This window comes from Dermacentor silvarum, chromosome 2, assembly GCF_013339745.2.
Source record: "Dermacentor silvarum isolate Dsil-2018 chromosome 2, BIME_Dsil_1.4, whole genome shotgun sequence".
NCBI classification, from domain to species: Eukaryota; Metazoa; Arthropoda; class Arachnida; order Ixodida; family Ixodidae; genus Dermacentor; species Dermacentor silvarum.
This window is the reverse complement of record NC_051155.1, coordinates 142,961,496-142,977,587: the sequence shown is the minus strand read 5'-3', so window position 1 is coordinate 142,977,587 and position 16,092 is coordinate 142,961,496. Positions and strand designations below refer to the sequence as shown.

At 43.8% G+C, this 16,092-nt stretch overlaps 1 protein-coding gene across 11 annotated transcripts in view; it reads left to right on the top strand.

Annotated features, from left to right (window-relative positions):
- The first annotated feature begins 2,560 nt into the window (after positions 1-2,560).
- Positions 2,561-16,092, top strand: part of LOC119441878 (conserved oligomeric Golgi complex subunit 3) — a 62,410-nt gene continuing 48,878 nt past the window's right edge. The window contains exons 1-11 of one of the 11 annotated variants that reach the window (XM_049661682.1): positions 2,561-2,721; positions 3,232-3,363; positions 3,445-3,506; positions 4,014-4,179; positions 4,265-4,339; positions 4,424-4,516; positions 5,305-5,552; positions 6,934-7,152; positions 9,785-9,890; positions 10,005-10,038; positions 10,550-10,710. In XM_049661682.1, the coding sequence (XP_049517639.1) occupies positions 2,566-2,721; positions 3,232-3,363; positions 3,445-3,506; positions 4,014-4,179; positions 4,265-4,339; positions 4,424-4,516; positions 5,305-5,552; positions 6,934-7,152; positions 9,785-9,890; positions 10,005-10,038; positions 10,550-10,710 (1,452 nt within the window). In that variant the 5' untranslated portion in view covers positions 2,561-2,565. The remainder of the gene's footprint in view (positions 2,722-3,231; positions 3,364-3,444; positions 3,507-4,013; positions 4,180-4,264; positions 4,340-4,423; positions 4,517-5,304; positions 5,553-6,933; positions 7,153-9,784; positions 9,891-10,004; positions 10,039-10,549; positions 10,711-16,092) is intronic. The other 10 variants (XM_049661689.1, XM_049661690.1, XM_049661687.1 and 7 more) reach the window with 10 other exon arrangements.

Below are 16,092 nucleotides of genomic sequence, written 5' to 3'. Positions count from 1 at the left end.
TTGTTATAGAAATAAAAAAGATAACAATTCCAATCATGTTGTGCAGCGTGCAGACAAATATTTTATTTTTGCTGACACTTCTTTCGTTGCCGGTGTGCCAGCGAACTTGCTGCGCTCTGCCATTAGCATTCAATAACGTGCTTCATCACAGCGTAATGCGCATAATCCGCTGTCGCGATCCGCGCTTGCAGGGTGCCACGTGCGCGTGCACTCGCTCTTCTCGTGACGCATGAGCACGTGACCCCTTGAGGCTAGTAAACAGCTTCACTTTCACCCGCTAATGTATGCAGCACGTGTGCTCGATAAGAAGCGGGGTGAAACGGCCCTAGAGAAGAAGCCTTTGTGAACTAAGAAAACTGCGCAAAGAGTGTAATCGTGTAATTGCACCGTAGATCAACCGTACAAACAAAGAAAATTTTTATATTCGCAACCGGAACTGTACAAAGAATGCCTGTGATCACTGGTATCAGTACTTTTTTTTTTTCATATTTTTTAACGTCTCCGCGTATACAGGGTGCTCCAGCGAACACTTTAAACAATGTTTAAGGGTTGCTTATGGCAGATAGCACAATTCTAGTTCATGAGCTGGTCTGCTCAAAGAGGCGGACACTACTTGCACAAAAGGTTGAAATGCATAATCGACTAATTAGCAAAAATCCCTAATTACGTTTTAACCAACTACCTTACGGTCCATATTGCAATTTACGAATTCTAGCCGTTGAGTTGGCAAGGCGGATCGGATCCACTTGGAACGAATTCTCAGGATGACACCAGTTTTGAGATATTAATTCCCGAACTTAGCGGAGAAATGCATTGGCGTTCCAGTTACTTAACAAAACGTCGTTTTAAGCATTCAAGCACAAAAGTAACTGGAACGCCAAGGCAAAATACGGTAATTAGTTAAAAACCTAATTATTGATTTTTTTATTTATACGATTATGCATTTCAATTTTTGTGCAAGTAATGTCCGCCTCTTCGATTAGACCATCTCATGAAATAAAGTTGTGCTATCTGCCACAGGCAACCTTTAAAAATTTTTGAAAGTGCTCGCTGGAACACCCTGTATATTACGGGGTTTATTACCTCCGGCCAACTTCTCTTCGTTTTCTCAATATATTCTCCTCTCTCTCTTTCTACCCTTTCTTTATGTTCTTAATTCCATGCAGGATGCAGTAAACACTTAACGGTTCATTTGGTTGTGCCCATGATACTGTGCTGAATTTGGGATACGCTTCTTGAGAGTCTACAAAATAAAACTATTTCACATGCGTGTTTGCAACACCTGTTGCGCCCAAAATGGATGGATGGGATAACTTTATTGCAAGGTCGTGCGGGCTACGGGGCGCAAGGCCTCATAGAGCGGGCTAGTCCCACGTTGGGAATGATTCTTCGTAGCTAGCGAGGAAGTTTTACGTCTCCATCTTGTATTCCTTAGTGACCCTGGCTTTTAGCATGCCAAACAAGACGTGGCCAAAGAAGATGGAGAGTTGAAGTGATTAACAGTGGCTGAGCAAGGGATGTCGCTCGCGTAATCCTTGGCTCCAGTGACATCCCTTGTTCAAACCACTGTCTGTTGAATGTTTGTTGACATGCCTCAGGGACATTGCAAGAGATGGTCTGGCAGAGAAATTACCGGCCTCGATCGCCAGGCTACACCGCCTGTAGCTACCACCACCATCTGAGTTTTTTTTCTTTTTTTGTGTATGTATATATAAACCAGGCGTGATAACTATTTTATTTTAGGGTGTGAAGTCATATAATCGTGGTACAAATGAAGAAAGGCGGGTGCCAAAACGGACTCGAAAAGACTCCCCTCTGTACATGCGTCTTGTCCTGCCTCGTCATTTTCATTTATCACGGAAATGTCACACGTATTCGGTCAGAACACTGACATAGTGTCAACTGCAGTAATAAACCTTATACCGTGGAAAGCAATTTCTCATGGGCACTTTTACAAATAAACCATGTTCAACTTAAGGAGCCTTAGTATCGGCCTTTGGGTAAGTTCGCGAGGTATCTATTCCAGCATATGAGCCAGAAACAGTGCATGCCCGTTAACCCTTTGTTGCGTGCTTTTCACGCTGATCTCCACTAAAGGAGGTCAGATTAGTTTAGTTTAGTTTTAGTGGAAGTCAAAGGCTGTTCACTACAGTAACATTACAGTAATGGTGAAACAACAACAAAGTAACTTCTATAATTTGTAATTATTTTATTTTACTGGTTTATTTACGATCTTTTACTTATATGGGGCCCTACAAGCTCACTTTTCTCTAATCTGTTTTGCAATAATGAAGCCTGCAATACATTGGCACAAATAGCAGCTTTAAATCTCGCGCTCTTAACGTGATGGCAGTGGTGCTGCTATCTAAAGACATATAAAGTGTATTCACTGGAGTTATTGGACAAATTGTTTGCAATTTGCTCACGCACACCCTATTTGAGCTTATAACTTTTTATAAAAATGTTATTTGTAGCAATAAGATTTGTATTTCATATTTAGAACTCATCGCCACGCCCCCATCTCTAACCGGAACCATGGTTGCCGTGATGCATACATGTGGCAACATGGCATCCGCGATGCATGTAAACATGAAGGAAATCAAGGATAACTTAGAAAACTGGGAGCACCCGTCTGAACCTCTGGCACCAATCACCGATAAACAAGCTGAAGGAATATCTCAGCTTATGGCCCATGTTACAGAGCGTCCTATGCCCGTTGGTGTAAGTACTTTTTTTTCGGTTCTAATTATGCGATCTAACGATGACATACGATGCTTTCAGACTCTGCTGGCGTAGAGTCGTTCCTACGTTTTTCGTCAACATTATGCGCCCACAAAATCGCGATAAATAATGCGTCACGTGTAGCTACCCTGTATTGCAACAAATGCTTGTCAACATGCGCAGCTGGCACTTCAAAGAGCTCGCTGCAAATAGCTACGCGCTCCAAGAAGCGCGATCAAATGTTTTCTTTTCAGACACTGCTTTCGCTGCTGCGTTTTACATCTCTTTTTATAAAGTAATTTTACAACTCTTTAAAGGAAGGATGCGTCGATCGCGTAAATAAATAACGTGGGCATTCTGAGGTGTACTACGCCGATTCTAGTCAATTGCGCTGCTGCCGCTACGTCGCTATAGCTCGCCGATCGTTGCTCAGTACCGTGGCAGATCTTTCAGCTGACTGTTTCTGCATCATTACGTCCCCGTTCGTAACTTTATAACAAAAATTTACAGATGCCACCGAAGTTGTCGATGACGCCAGACCACAAACGCAAAGCGATGCCACTTGTTCCCGAGCTGTCCGAGCTTCCTGAATGCTTGCAAAATGTTCTGAAAGGAGACGTGGTGATCACAAATGCACAGCAGGTACGCCGACAACAGCTTCAACATTGTCACACCTCGTGATTGCATGCCACATCGTGTGCCTCATTAAATCATTTCTTCTAGTTCCTGACGTGGTTCTCGGAGGTGGAAGAAAAAATGATGGAGGAGAGTGACTGGGAATACACGTACGGATTCGCTCGTTTCTGCACTTGAATTTTATTTTATTTTTATTTTATTTTTTTCTCTGACGACATATTTTACGGCGAATTTTGCTGGTCGATTAGAAGCTACTTTTTCTCCCGCCCCATAGATACATGGTTGTTAATTAGGCACAAGGTCGCATATGTTTCCTCAATAGAATAGATCTGACGTCTCGTCGTAATATTGGCGAATAGTTGCATTTATAACAGAATACCTTGTTGGAAAACAACAATTTGCAAAGTCACAAGTCCATTGAAGGCCAGTAGGAGGAAGTTTAGGCAAATTTATGTACCAGCCATCATTACCATGCTGATCTGAACTGCCATAATTGTAGCTCCCAAAGACACTAGCGCAACAGTTAATCCCTCTAGTAGTTTTTCTAGGAAACGCCATGCAGCAAGGAAACATTGCCCCCAATCGACTAGTGAAATTCGCCGTTAGCTTTTACATTGTCCAGACGCGAAGTTGTGTTTCCTTGTTGTTCTGAACAGGAACTACATCGATGTGGTGGCATCCTACCGGGAAAAGTGTTGTGAAGTGCTATGTGAGATTGACGCGTCGATGGCACAACTAAGGTTGCTGCAAGGGGAGTATGAGTTTGTGTCCAACAAGACGAACGCACTTCATGAAGCTTGCGAGCACCTTCTGGACGAGCAGGTACCTTAACACAATTCTTTTCTCTTCTATTTCGTTTACACCATATTGCCCATTATTACTGACATCTTGTCAATTCGTTTTGCAGTCAAAACTGATGAACGCCGTGGAAACCATTGCCGAGAAACTGCGGTACTTTACAGAATTAGACACATTATCCCAAGTAAGACCTAAAAGTTGTTTTTTAGATTGAATAGCCGTTACCTTAATGTGTGTCTTCTCACTTTGCCATTTCTTCTCAATTCAGAAAATGGCATCCCCCGACATTTCTGTCCTGAGTGAAAGCTTCATACCTATGTTGACAAGACTGGACGAGTGCATCGGCTATCTTGAATCAAATGTAAGTGCGTCATGTTGCATTGCCATTTACATGCTTTGTGTGTTATACAAGCCATGAACATAAAATTTTGTGTATTTATGTCTGTAGCCTTTCAAGCATTCATCAGGGTTCGCTATAATGGTTAAGTGTTGCTCTCTTTCCATTGTTGGGACATCTGTTTCTGTTGCTCTCTTCACAAAGAAACGCTTGAACAAGAGAGAAGGCATGGTTTTGGTCCCCGCTACTGGCCTGGTGTCTTTTATTCTACCCTTTTTTGCACTGTAAGCTCAAGAAAAATACAATCAGTCTTCTTGTTTATCTCAAAACTATGCAGTAATTCCATGCCTTCCATGTTTTCAGTGATGGTTGGCCCCTTTAGTAGAATTCACCTGGGCAATGTAAGCAGTGCACTAATTGAAAAAGGCACCTTTCTTGACTTACTAGTTGGTCTCAGTGTCCAAAAGTTGAACCTAGGTTATGAGGGATGCTGTATTGGAATGCCGTGGATCAATTTTGATTATACAGCGCTCTTCAGTGTGTGACAGTTTCGGCATACGATTGAGCAGAATGTGGCTAATGGAGCCTGTAATTGAGCCACTAACCTTGTGCTCTATAGTACAACGCCAGAACTACTGACCCACCCATTAGAACCCATCCCACACTGCCCATTAAAAGCATTTAGTTCTCGCCTTCTTTCAGAAACAAGCCATACATGTGCTTTTCACTCTGTTTGGCCTGCAATTAAACACTTGAAATGATCTTGATTTACAGCAGGCTCTTAAAAATGCTGTTGTTTTCTGCTCTTTCAGCCACAATACAAAGAGGCGGGGACCTACTTGGTCAAGTTCAAGCACATGCAGTGGCAAGCACTGGAGATGATTCGCTCGTACGTGACAAGCACTCTGGAGCACACGACACACCAAGTCTTGTCACGCAAGGACCCGCTGTGCTCTACCGACAATTCTTTTGCGCTCCTGTATGGAAAGTTTAGGACTCATGCGCCAAGAATTCACTCTCTGGTGGGCCAGATTGAAGAACGTGTGGAACGAAATGCTGAGTGAGTGTCCAACTTCCCTTTTTTTTTTTTTTCTTCTCGCCTGCTCTTGTAAAATGTAATACTATCAGTGGTTGCAAATTTTAATCAGCTCACTTACTACGGGAAAAAAATTTGTCGGTTTAGCCTGGTGCATCACTCTTTCAAAACTGTGTATGTATTTGACTCAAAAAGGTTGACCACTAGCGAAGGAAATGAAGGTCAAGCTGCCCTTCATTGAATTTCATGTACAAACCTGCAGTGTCATCAACATGGTCTGCTTGTCATGAATTGTTAAATTTCACACATTAGAATATTTTTTTCTGCAGGAAAAGTCCCCATCATTTGTGAGATTGAGTTCTTGTCAGTCCATAGGTGCTCTGTGATCCCATTATTCTTATTATTAATGATCACTTAGCCAGCCACTCTCAAATGATGCAGTAACCTACATCATCACAGAGTAGTGAAGTGCAAATTTCAATGTGGCGCTGTGATCTGTGTTTTGTTCTTGCACCCTTTCTTACACATCTAGCCTCTACTCTGGTAAGATGACTAGTAAGTTCACTATTTCAAAATTGTAATCTCTTGGTGTAGCTTCTCTAAGCCTTTCTAATCCATGCTCACAACACATCTGGGCTATGAGAGACTCTGCAGCGAGAGAGGCCCCAGATAAATTTTAACTACCTATGGTGGTTTAACGTTCATATAAACATAAAATTACAAGTGTTTTTGCATTACAGTCAATTAGAACACAACTGTCATGACTGGAAATTGAGCCTACGACCTCGTGTTCAGTAAGCAAAGTGCCGTAGCCACTGAGCCATCAGAGCAAGCAATATTTAATGTGAATCGAGTATCTCTGTATTGTCACTTTCATTAAATGGGTACTGTATAGACTTGAGTAAGGCCTGCTCTCATGAAATATCCGTGCACTCAACTTGGCTGCTCCACATTTGAAAAAAAAAGAAAGAAAAAAAAGAACGGAAGAAAGTTTGTTTGCTCTTGGATTCTGAGTTCAGGGCGTATGGTGTCTTTTGGGTATTGTTGGTAAAAAGCTTGAACATTAGAGGCATATGTAATCCTCTATAGATGGCACGAGGATGACTATAATTCACAAGTGTGCTTCCTAGCCAAGCCTGAGCAGCGGTGATAGTGTCAGCGGTGGGAACTATAATAGGTAGGCACCAGGTGAATGACATGCATGCGTTAAGAAATCCTAAATTCACAATGAAAACATTAGCACTTGCTCTTTTGGTACAAGGTGTCACGGTGATTATGCAAAGCCGGAAGAACTTGTGTCTAAGTAGCTTGGCTCCATCTAAGAGCCACACCTTGTCGAGATCACAAAAAAATTAAGTGTGGACCTTACATGAGTATATCCAGTATATGCTTTGTGTGCGTCCAGGTATCGAGAGCTGCTGGATGCTTGCCATACCTGCTATTTTGGGCAGCGAGAGACTTTGCTTGGACCTAGCGTGTCGACAGCCATGAAAGAGCTCGCAGCTGCTCACCAGCGCGACCACTGTTCTCTGGTCAGAAGCGGGTGTGCCTTCTTGGTGCACCTCTGTGAAGACGAGCACCAGTTGTACATGCAGTTCTTCACCAAGGCCTCCTCTCTCTTGGAGTAAGTTGGTGGGCACAACTTGGCATTGCAGGCAGCTCGAAAAATGTCTCAGACTTTGCTAGAAAAAGTCCCAAGGAGTGGAGAATTCTGCTCAATCTGTCTCGTCTAGACTTTTTCCAGAGCTGCAGCACACACACTACTTGGTTTATTTTTTAAAAGCTTCTTGCGCGCAAACAAACAAGGGCGAAGAAAAGGAGCAACACAAGGACGAGCGCTTTCTAACAACTACTTTTATTTTCGAAGAACCATTTCTTCAAGAACCCACAGATCTGCGCGATCCAGTCAACAGAACACATCAATAGCGCATATGACAACACTTTGTGAAGTGTTGCTATACACAAAGTGTTCACAAAGTGTTGTTATATATGTGTTGTTATAAAGTGTGTTATATGCAAAGTGTCACGAAGTGTTGTTATATGCGCTATTGATGTGTTCTGTTGACTGGACCACGCAGATCTGTATGTTCTTTAAGCAAACGGTTCTTCGAAAGTAAAAGTAGCTGTTAGAAAGCGCTCGTCCTTGTGATGCTCGTTTTCTTCGTCCTTGTTTGTTTGCGTGCAAAAAGTTTTTTTAAAAATGAATCTGTTCCACCTAGGCCGACTTGCAGTTATGCTACTTGGGTGTTCAATTAGTCAAAACTCGTAATGCACAAACAGGGGCAACAAACACAACCTTGACAGAGACGGGACCAGTGTGTTGTCAACTTACAAGTTGGTAATATTATTTTGTGGCTGTTCAGCTGATTGAAGCATAGTTCACAGAAAGAGCAGGAAATGTTTAAGAAAATAATGGCAAGAACCATTGCTAGATTTAGCAAGTTATGTAGGTTCAGAGAAAAGTGTTTTAAAAAAAGGCTATTCCCACTCTGCAAAGTGACCAATGTGTCATAGAAGCAAATGAGGGCATTCATTCTGTGGTGGCAAATGTTGCCTCTTTGGATTTGAGCTGCTGTTTTGAACAGTGTTCTTGAATTTGCTTGATTAGACATGTATAGCAATCCTTTGCTTTATTCTTGTTGTGGAGGGTGCTATATTTTGTGCTGTTTCCGCATGTTGTGCTCCCAGCCTAACTTTACCGTAATTACGAAATGATGTTAATTGTAAGCTTGTATTCGGCGCCGTCTCTTTTGCTGGGTTGGTGTCTGTTCATTACAAGTTTCTGAATTTTTTATAATTTTTTTTTCATAGCTCCCTTTTTTTAAAAATAAAAAATGAATGTATCAATGATTATATTCTAAAACAGTCAAACCCATTTATAGTGAACCCACTTAGAGTGAACTCATGCAGAGTCTGAATGGCTCTTCATTGTCTAAAATATTAAAAAAAAAAACTGTCTGAGCCATTACCCACTTACATCAAACTGGTTGCCACACCAGTTCACTTAGAATGTTTGTAACAAACCTGAGCCCAGCAGCATCGCAACCACCCAACATGGAACTTCAGACATACTTACAAGCCAGAAAGGTAGTAGAAAAGTACTTTGATGTACATATAGTTGCTAAACATGACCTCACCAAGTTTCAAGGTCACTTACCTTGCATGCTGAATGTTCTGGAAAAAATAGAAAGCTCTCTGGAATAGTGTCGCTATCTATCTTGCCCTGTGGAAGCCAGCTGCAGCTTTGAAAAAAAGAAACGAGTTAAGCTTGAAATAAAGCAAAGTTTCACAATGAGCTTCGTACGAAAAAAAACGGTGTTGGATTTCATGCCGTGCCTCTGCATGTTCATCGTACTAGGCCGCATCCTTTGCGGGATGTTTATCCTGGTGAATTGCCCGAATGTAATTATTGGGTAAATGCGATAGGCCAGCTAGACCTCACAAACAAGTTTCTGAGAAAAGATGAGTGTGTGTGGTATTATTGAATGTTTGACATTGATTCTGCAGCTTGTTTAATGTTAACTTAGTCAATGGCTATTCTCAAAGCAAATACAATTATAACAGACTTGTTCTGTAGTGAACACTTACGGTATCTTCGACGGGTCACCTCAGGGTGCTCTAGATCGCTCTCGCGAGCGGCGTTGTCTTCGGCTGGTTGAAAGACGGTGCGCGCCTTGCGTTTGGCTGGTTCTTTTCGATCGCTCTCCTCCCGCGTCGAGCGCTCTGAGGCGCTCCGCGCCCTATCTTCGGAGCAGTCGTCGAGATGAGAGCGTTTCCAGCAACGTCATCATAGCACAGCGTCGCCGTTCTTGGCGACAGTCCACCGTAGCCTAGGCAACCTAGGCCACAGCATGCTGGCAGCTCAACGAACGGTCGTCCCACCGGCGGATGCGCCGGTCATAGGCGAAACATAGGCGAAACATCAGACGTTAGCAGTAGTCACGTGGTTTCGCATCTGCCATTTCCCCCTCCGAGAGCAAGTCACACGTTCGGCTTGCGCGCCTCTGAGTTCGGGGAACGCTGGATCTGCACGACTCTGATTGGGGGGATGGATGCGAGTAGTCGAAGATACCATTAAGACTTCAGGACAGCATAAAGGGGGGGGGGGGGGGGGCTCATGTTAAGCAAGCTCAACTGTAATATGTAATCATTATCACACAAACGGTACTGAGACATTACTTATTTCTGTAACCACAACAAGTATGTAATGTTTTATAACATAAATATACCTGTCATTGCTTCTTTTTTTTCTTTAGTGACTTTCTGAGTCACCTCTGCGAGAGATTGTATGATGTTTTTCGTCCAATCATCATCCACATAAATCACCTGGAAACACTGGCAGAACTCTGCAGTATATTGAAGGTATGATGGTTTGTGCATTTACATATCGCATGCATTGGTCCCCTTGAATGATAGGCGTTTCTGTCATTGTCTTGCTACTGGTGAGAAATTTATTGCAATAACTTTTGTTTCCAGGTTGAAATGATGGAGCAACATGTCGCTGCAAACCGTAAGTGCTCCCAGTTTCACACCAATAAACCATTTTTCTCGTTTCCAAACACACCTTCTCTGCATTGCGCTTTTGCCCCACTTACACCTCTACCGGTCATGGTTCAATTGAAAATGAAGTGTTAGCTGCACATGCTGTGGCTTGTTTCTTGCACATGATTTCGTAAAGAAAGCCATGTTAACATTTCCCATGTCATGAGACAAGCACACTGTTCTTGTATGCACTGTTTGTAAAAATGACTTTGCCACCTTTAGGTTGGCAAATTGCCTCGTGGGAAAGCTATCTTTACATTTATGAGAAGGGTCCATTGGTGTCTGTAGTCATTAAGTTATCTCACCTCTTCACTGTGCTTAGTAGCTTCTGCAAAATGGTCAAGTTCAGCTGTGATGAAAAATATTGGCAGTATGTACACGTGTTCAGAGGGATGAAATTTGTCCAGTAAATGTATGATTGATTGTATTTTATACTTACTTATTCCCTTTTTTTCCCATTCTCTCTTTGACTGTCACAGCGAATGAGCTGCGAGCATTTTGCAAGATTGCCCAGCAAATGCTTGAAGATGTACAGGAGCGGTTGGTCTACCGAACATTGGTCTACGTTCGCACAGATATCTTGGGCTACAACCCTGCTCCTGGTGATTTGGCATACCCGGAAAAGCTTGAGATGATGGAGGCATGTATAAGTTCAAATAGCTTTTAATGCAGTGTTGTTAAGTTTACTTGTTGATAGTCTTTTTGACAACGTAACCTTTTTGGAGTCTTAGCGACTTTCTCTGGTGACATTTTCCTGGTCTATTAGTGTTTTCGGCAGCATTTTCACAGTAACCACTGCTCATTTAATTGAAGAAGTCAACTGTAAACACAGCTAACTACGAGATTTTCAGTGAGCACATGCTGCACTGATGGAGAGGGCCATCTTTGCTTTTAACTTACACTGTTTTCGCAGTTGCTTCAAAAATTGCCATCACATTAAGAAAGAACAAACCATACAGAAAAAAGAACTGCGGTCCATCTGGGGGCCTTAAAGCGGCTTTTAGAAGGGAAGTAAAGCCTTGAAATCTAATGCCCTTTTCAGAAATTAGAAGTTATCTTGCCTTTCGCATTCTGACCAATCACTGGCCACCACAAGAGGCAGTTTAAAGCTATTATAGTTCATGAAATAAAATAAAACTTTCTAGGAAAGATAAAGAACAATTAAAGCATTGAAAAGATAAATGTTTCAGCAAGTCATAATCATGTCACTTAGTGACATTTTTGTAAAAGGAGCGAGCATTTTGGGATGGTACCTGGCCACACCACAAAAAATTGTTTTAATGTTCGGTCTAGTATTACAGAGAATATTGGCATTGATCGAAAACTCCTTGTGTCAATCTATGCTGTAAAAATTAATGTGTTGCTTATTCTGGGCTGCGACCTGGCCGCCCCCCAAAAATTTACCTTGTTTTAGTCTTTGGTCTAGTATGACAAAGAATATTGACATTGCATCGAAAACTTATTGTGTCAATTCTTCGCTGTAAACATTAATGTGTGGCTTGTTCTCCTGAATAGGAACTTCCAAGCCAATTTCAACAAGTGAGAGTTCCGATACACGAGCTGGTTTTTCACTATTATTGCCTTGGTAATCTTTGGTGGCCATGTAGCTAGCGCCAAATGGCTGGGTGTGACCACGAAAGGGCCATGAATGCGCCCGCTGCACAGGATGGCATGATGTCATCTGCTGCATTCTTCTGTAGACTGCCCCACTGTAATCCCCCTCGCTTATCAGGTTGCAGTGCGATTGCCCAACAGGCAGAGGAGGGCATCCAAGAGCAGCGCTTAAAAAAAAGGGGGGGGGGGGGTGCAATAAAAAATAACCACAAATTGCACTATGCTGCAGGTTGCTGCGCAGTTAATGCCAGTCGTAAGAGGTGGCATGCATGCTTTTTGGGGCAGATATCACTGCGAGCAGGGAGTCAGCAGAAATTGCTTCATGTTTTGGAGAGCAGCCTAGCAAATAGTTGAGCAACTTAACACACATGCATGAACTGTTGTTCATTTGTGGTGCTGCCCTCAGTTATACAGTACTAGCTGTCTGACTGGCTGGTCATTATTTGAACAGTGTTTAAAGAGCTTTCATGTGTACATGTGTCCCATCACTTTCATCAGAGGATTACATAATCTGAAGATGCAGAATGATACAGAAGGCAGCCTTCTTGCGTAATCAAGTGGAATCATGAAAAGGCAGGCATTCACATTTTCGGCACCGTTTTTTTTTTTCTTTGCCATCTTTTGCATTTGTCGTTGGCCCTCTTTGTACTGCAGCTTAAAGGTGTGCTCCTGATGTTTCTGGCTTCCTGTACTGGTGATAATGAGACAGGGCTGCACAAGATGCGGCCCGTGGGCCTCATGGGGCTTGCTGTGGAATTTTTAGCTGCTCCCATGGCTAAGTTTAGGCTACTATTGTGTACTTGTGCTACAGTCATCGCATGGTCCTATGATGAGAAAACCATTTTGTCACCAAAGATGACACACATGACCTGAATCAAGTGGCATCAAGCAATATAAAAAGAATCTGTGGGAGCATACAATTTTATGTTGGGAGCAGATTCTTTTAAGTTACCAACGCCAAGTTCGCATTATTGGCGCAGTTTATAATTCAATCGAAGCTGTGCTTTCCCAGCATTTATCAATTTAATGATAGCAGGTGGTAGCGCCTGCCAGCCGATGCTTTTATTTGGTGCGTTTGTCTTGCTATTCAATCTTGACAAATATTTGCTCAGATTGTGGTCCAACGATACGAAGTGTCAGACAAGGTTATTTGGATCTAGCAACATCGCCGCCAACAACATTGTTTGAGGGTTTCTACCAGGCGAATACAATTAACATGCCGCTCTTTATCAAAACACTTTAAGGAGCTCATAAGAAAGCGACCAACAAAGTGACCAGCCCCTCCCACTATATTGGTATTCAGATGCAGACGCAACCACTTGTCATCTATTCTAACAGTTAAAGCCCCAGCTTTTCCTGTCTATGTCATACTTAAAAACTGAAATGCAAATGGCATCTTTTTCAGTAATCCCTGGCATCATAAAATTATCTTTAATTTGAATATAAACAGCAGAAGGGTGTGACGCTGGGCTAATGATTCAACATGGCTTGTGGCGGTAAGCTACACAGAGGAAACGAAAAGAAACAGAAGGAACATACCACAGCACTTCATGGTGTTTGTTCCTTCTGTCTGGTTTCATTTTTTGTTATGTTTACTGTCACAAGCCTCGAAAATAAACATTGGTGCACATTAAAGGGAAAGCATAACACTGAATCTTCAGAACAAGTTGATTGCCTTTTTGATAGAATTCCAACAGCGTTTCCTGTCATCCAAAGATGAGAAGGGCAACCAACAGTTTAGCGACCATTTCTCAGTGATGCTGGAACACTGCAACTACACAGTGAATCTAGAGCTTGTAAACCTGTGGTGTTCACCAAAGCTAAAAGGACTGCAAAGGAGCAGCCATTCCTTCGTTTTATTGGAATCTTGAAAAGAAGAAATACGGAAACATAGCCAACAATGTTTTGAAACTGACATCTCTCTTAGCAAGTGCCTACTTCTCGGAAAGAGACATTCTTTTTGGGGAACCTGAACAAGAGCCACCTTCCGCCTTCAGTAACCAGACCGATATTACAAGACGTGCTGAAGACAGCAAATAGTGCGATGACACTAAATAGGCTGCCTTTTCGCAAGCAAAAAAGCGGAACATTTCCCACTAAAGTGTGGCCCATGTGGCTCCCAGAGAAATTGGTTTTTGCCCTCACTGATATTGAGTGTGCAGTCCTGGTATAAGAACTATCTGCTTGACTGCAAGTTTCAGTTTCCATCTTTCGAAAAATTTTGTGCAACTTAGGGGCATATGAAAATGCTTAGGCAAAGAATATTGTGACGGGGTGTTACGTGCAGAAAGACACAGACAAAAGAGACTATTTACACTGTATTTACACTGGAGCCAAGCAGACACATGCTCGCGCCAAAGCCTAGACACTTCATTGTCTTTCTCGCGGTGGCTCGTCTCTTCAGTATCTGTCGATGGTATCGTAATACAGTGTAGACCGCTTATAATGCAAGTCGCCGGAGTCGCGAATATCCGCACTATAAGCAAAGCACCAATTTTCAAGGCCCGCACATATGCAAAACATGTGCACCGAGCCGCCACGCGTATGCGACAGTCGAGGAATGCGGCTAGAACGTTTGCATTCAATTTACGGTCGAATCTCGTTAATGCGAACCAAATCACGCGGCAGCGCCTCCGACCGTCATTGCTCCGGCACCGCCATAGAGTAAAGCTTAGGAGAGACCCCTCAATGTTGCGCTCGTGAACAAAACAAAAAAGAAAGAAAGAAAAACGCGGCGGACATTTCACCCTCTCTCAAATGGCAAGGTCGCCGATTCTGCGTTGCGCCGGAACATGCGTGTACGTGCTGACGTCTCAGCCACGCTACCGTAGCCATGTGTAGAAAGTGGCAGTGAACCCTTCTTTCTCCTTTATGCTTCCTCTACTTTCTAGTCACGTCTTGACCTTGCACGCTGCGGCTACGGCGCAGAGGGAAGTAGCGGCGCTGTCCCAGGCCGGCCAACGAAACTGCCCACCCCGGCAAACGCCCGCTTCCCGAATAATGACAGAAAACGAAACTTCGGGGAGCTGGCTCAAGCGGCGGCGCCTGCACGGCGGCGGGCGCGCACAGTGACAGTCGAAAGTGAGGGAGCTACGAGGGAGGGCAAGGGGAGCCACCGAAGCGGCGGAGTTGCGAGGCGAAATCCGCTTCCCTGCCGCCCTCCTCCCTCACACTCCACGGTCTCCGCGTGCGCCCTTCGCCGTGCTGTGCCGGCGCCGCCCGCTCCCTGAAGTTTCGTTTACTGCCGTTATCGGGAAGCGAGCATTGGATGGTGTTGGGCAGTTTCGTGGCCCTCGTTCGCTATGCGCACCGTGATATTTCACGACTCGCACTCAAGATTCTGGTTTCAGCCTCACTGGCTGTTCGTTCGCACCACATGCCCTTCTTCTCCACTTAGTCTCTCTTTCTTCCTCGAGCACTCCTTGGGGCGCCCGTTTAATTGAGGGGAGCGTTCGCCGTCTCCTCTGACTTCCGTACTCCCAGGCAGCCGCACTGTAACTGGTATTTCGTTTCCCGCAACTGCACTATAAGCGATACATGTATACATGGAGTGCTATGGGAAAATTAACGGGAGTCTGAAAAGGACCGCACTATATCCGGTCCTGCACTATAAGTGGTTATGTTATAAGTGGTCTATACTGTACTACCCCTCAGTGGCAAAAGCGCCGTCCCGGTGCTGTTAAAGATCTAAGGCGCGTAGAGAGCTGTAGGGCTTAAGTCTGGTGAAATGGACAATGTCACTGGTTGTCACAGCGGAGTACGTAAGGGGGGGCTAGAATGATTTCATAGGTGACATTGGCCACTTGGCAGAGCACGCGATATGAGCCTGCATAATAGGGGAGTAGCTCTTCACAAAGGCCAACTTTACAAAATGGTGACCAAAGCAACACGAGGCTTCGGGGGAAAAATGGACGTCACGGGTGATGGAGGTCGTAGCGGTGCTTCTGTTTGTCTTGAGACATTTGCAGTATGAGAAATGAGACAGACAGACAGACAAAGAACTTTTATTCAGGTCCTGAGGAACTGCGTTTGGACGCCCCCTTTCAGGGGGAGTCGGTAGCAGTCGCGGGCCGCTCCCACGCAGGGACCGGAAGACCGTGCCCTCCGCCCTCTCGCACTGCAACTACACAGTGAATCTAGAGCTTGTAAACCTGTGGTGTTCACCAAAGCTAAAAGGACTGCAAAAGGAGCAGCCATTCCTTCGTTTTTATTGGAATCACCATCTGAATATGAGACACTTGCAATTTAGTAGCCAGTGACACACATTGTGTTCCTGTTCTGTGAAATTTTTAGACACAAAATTGCATTGCCTTACAGTACCATAACACGAGTCAAGATCAACGACGTTATGAAATGAATTATTCTTCGAGAGGGTACTGACGGGACATAACCAGACCGGCCACGGTGG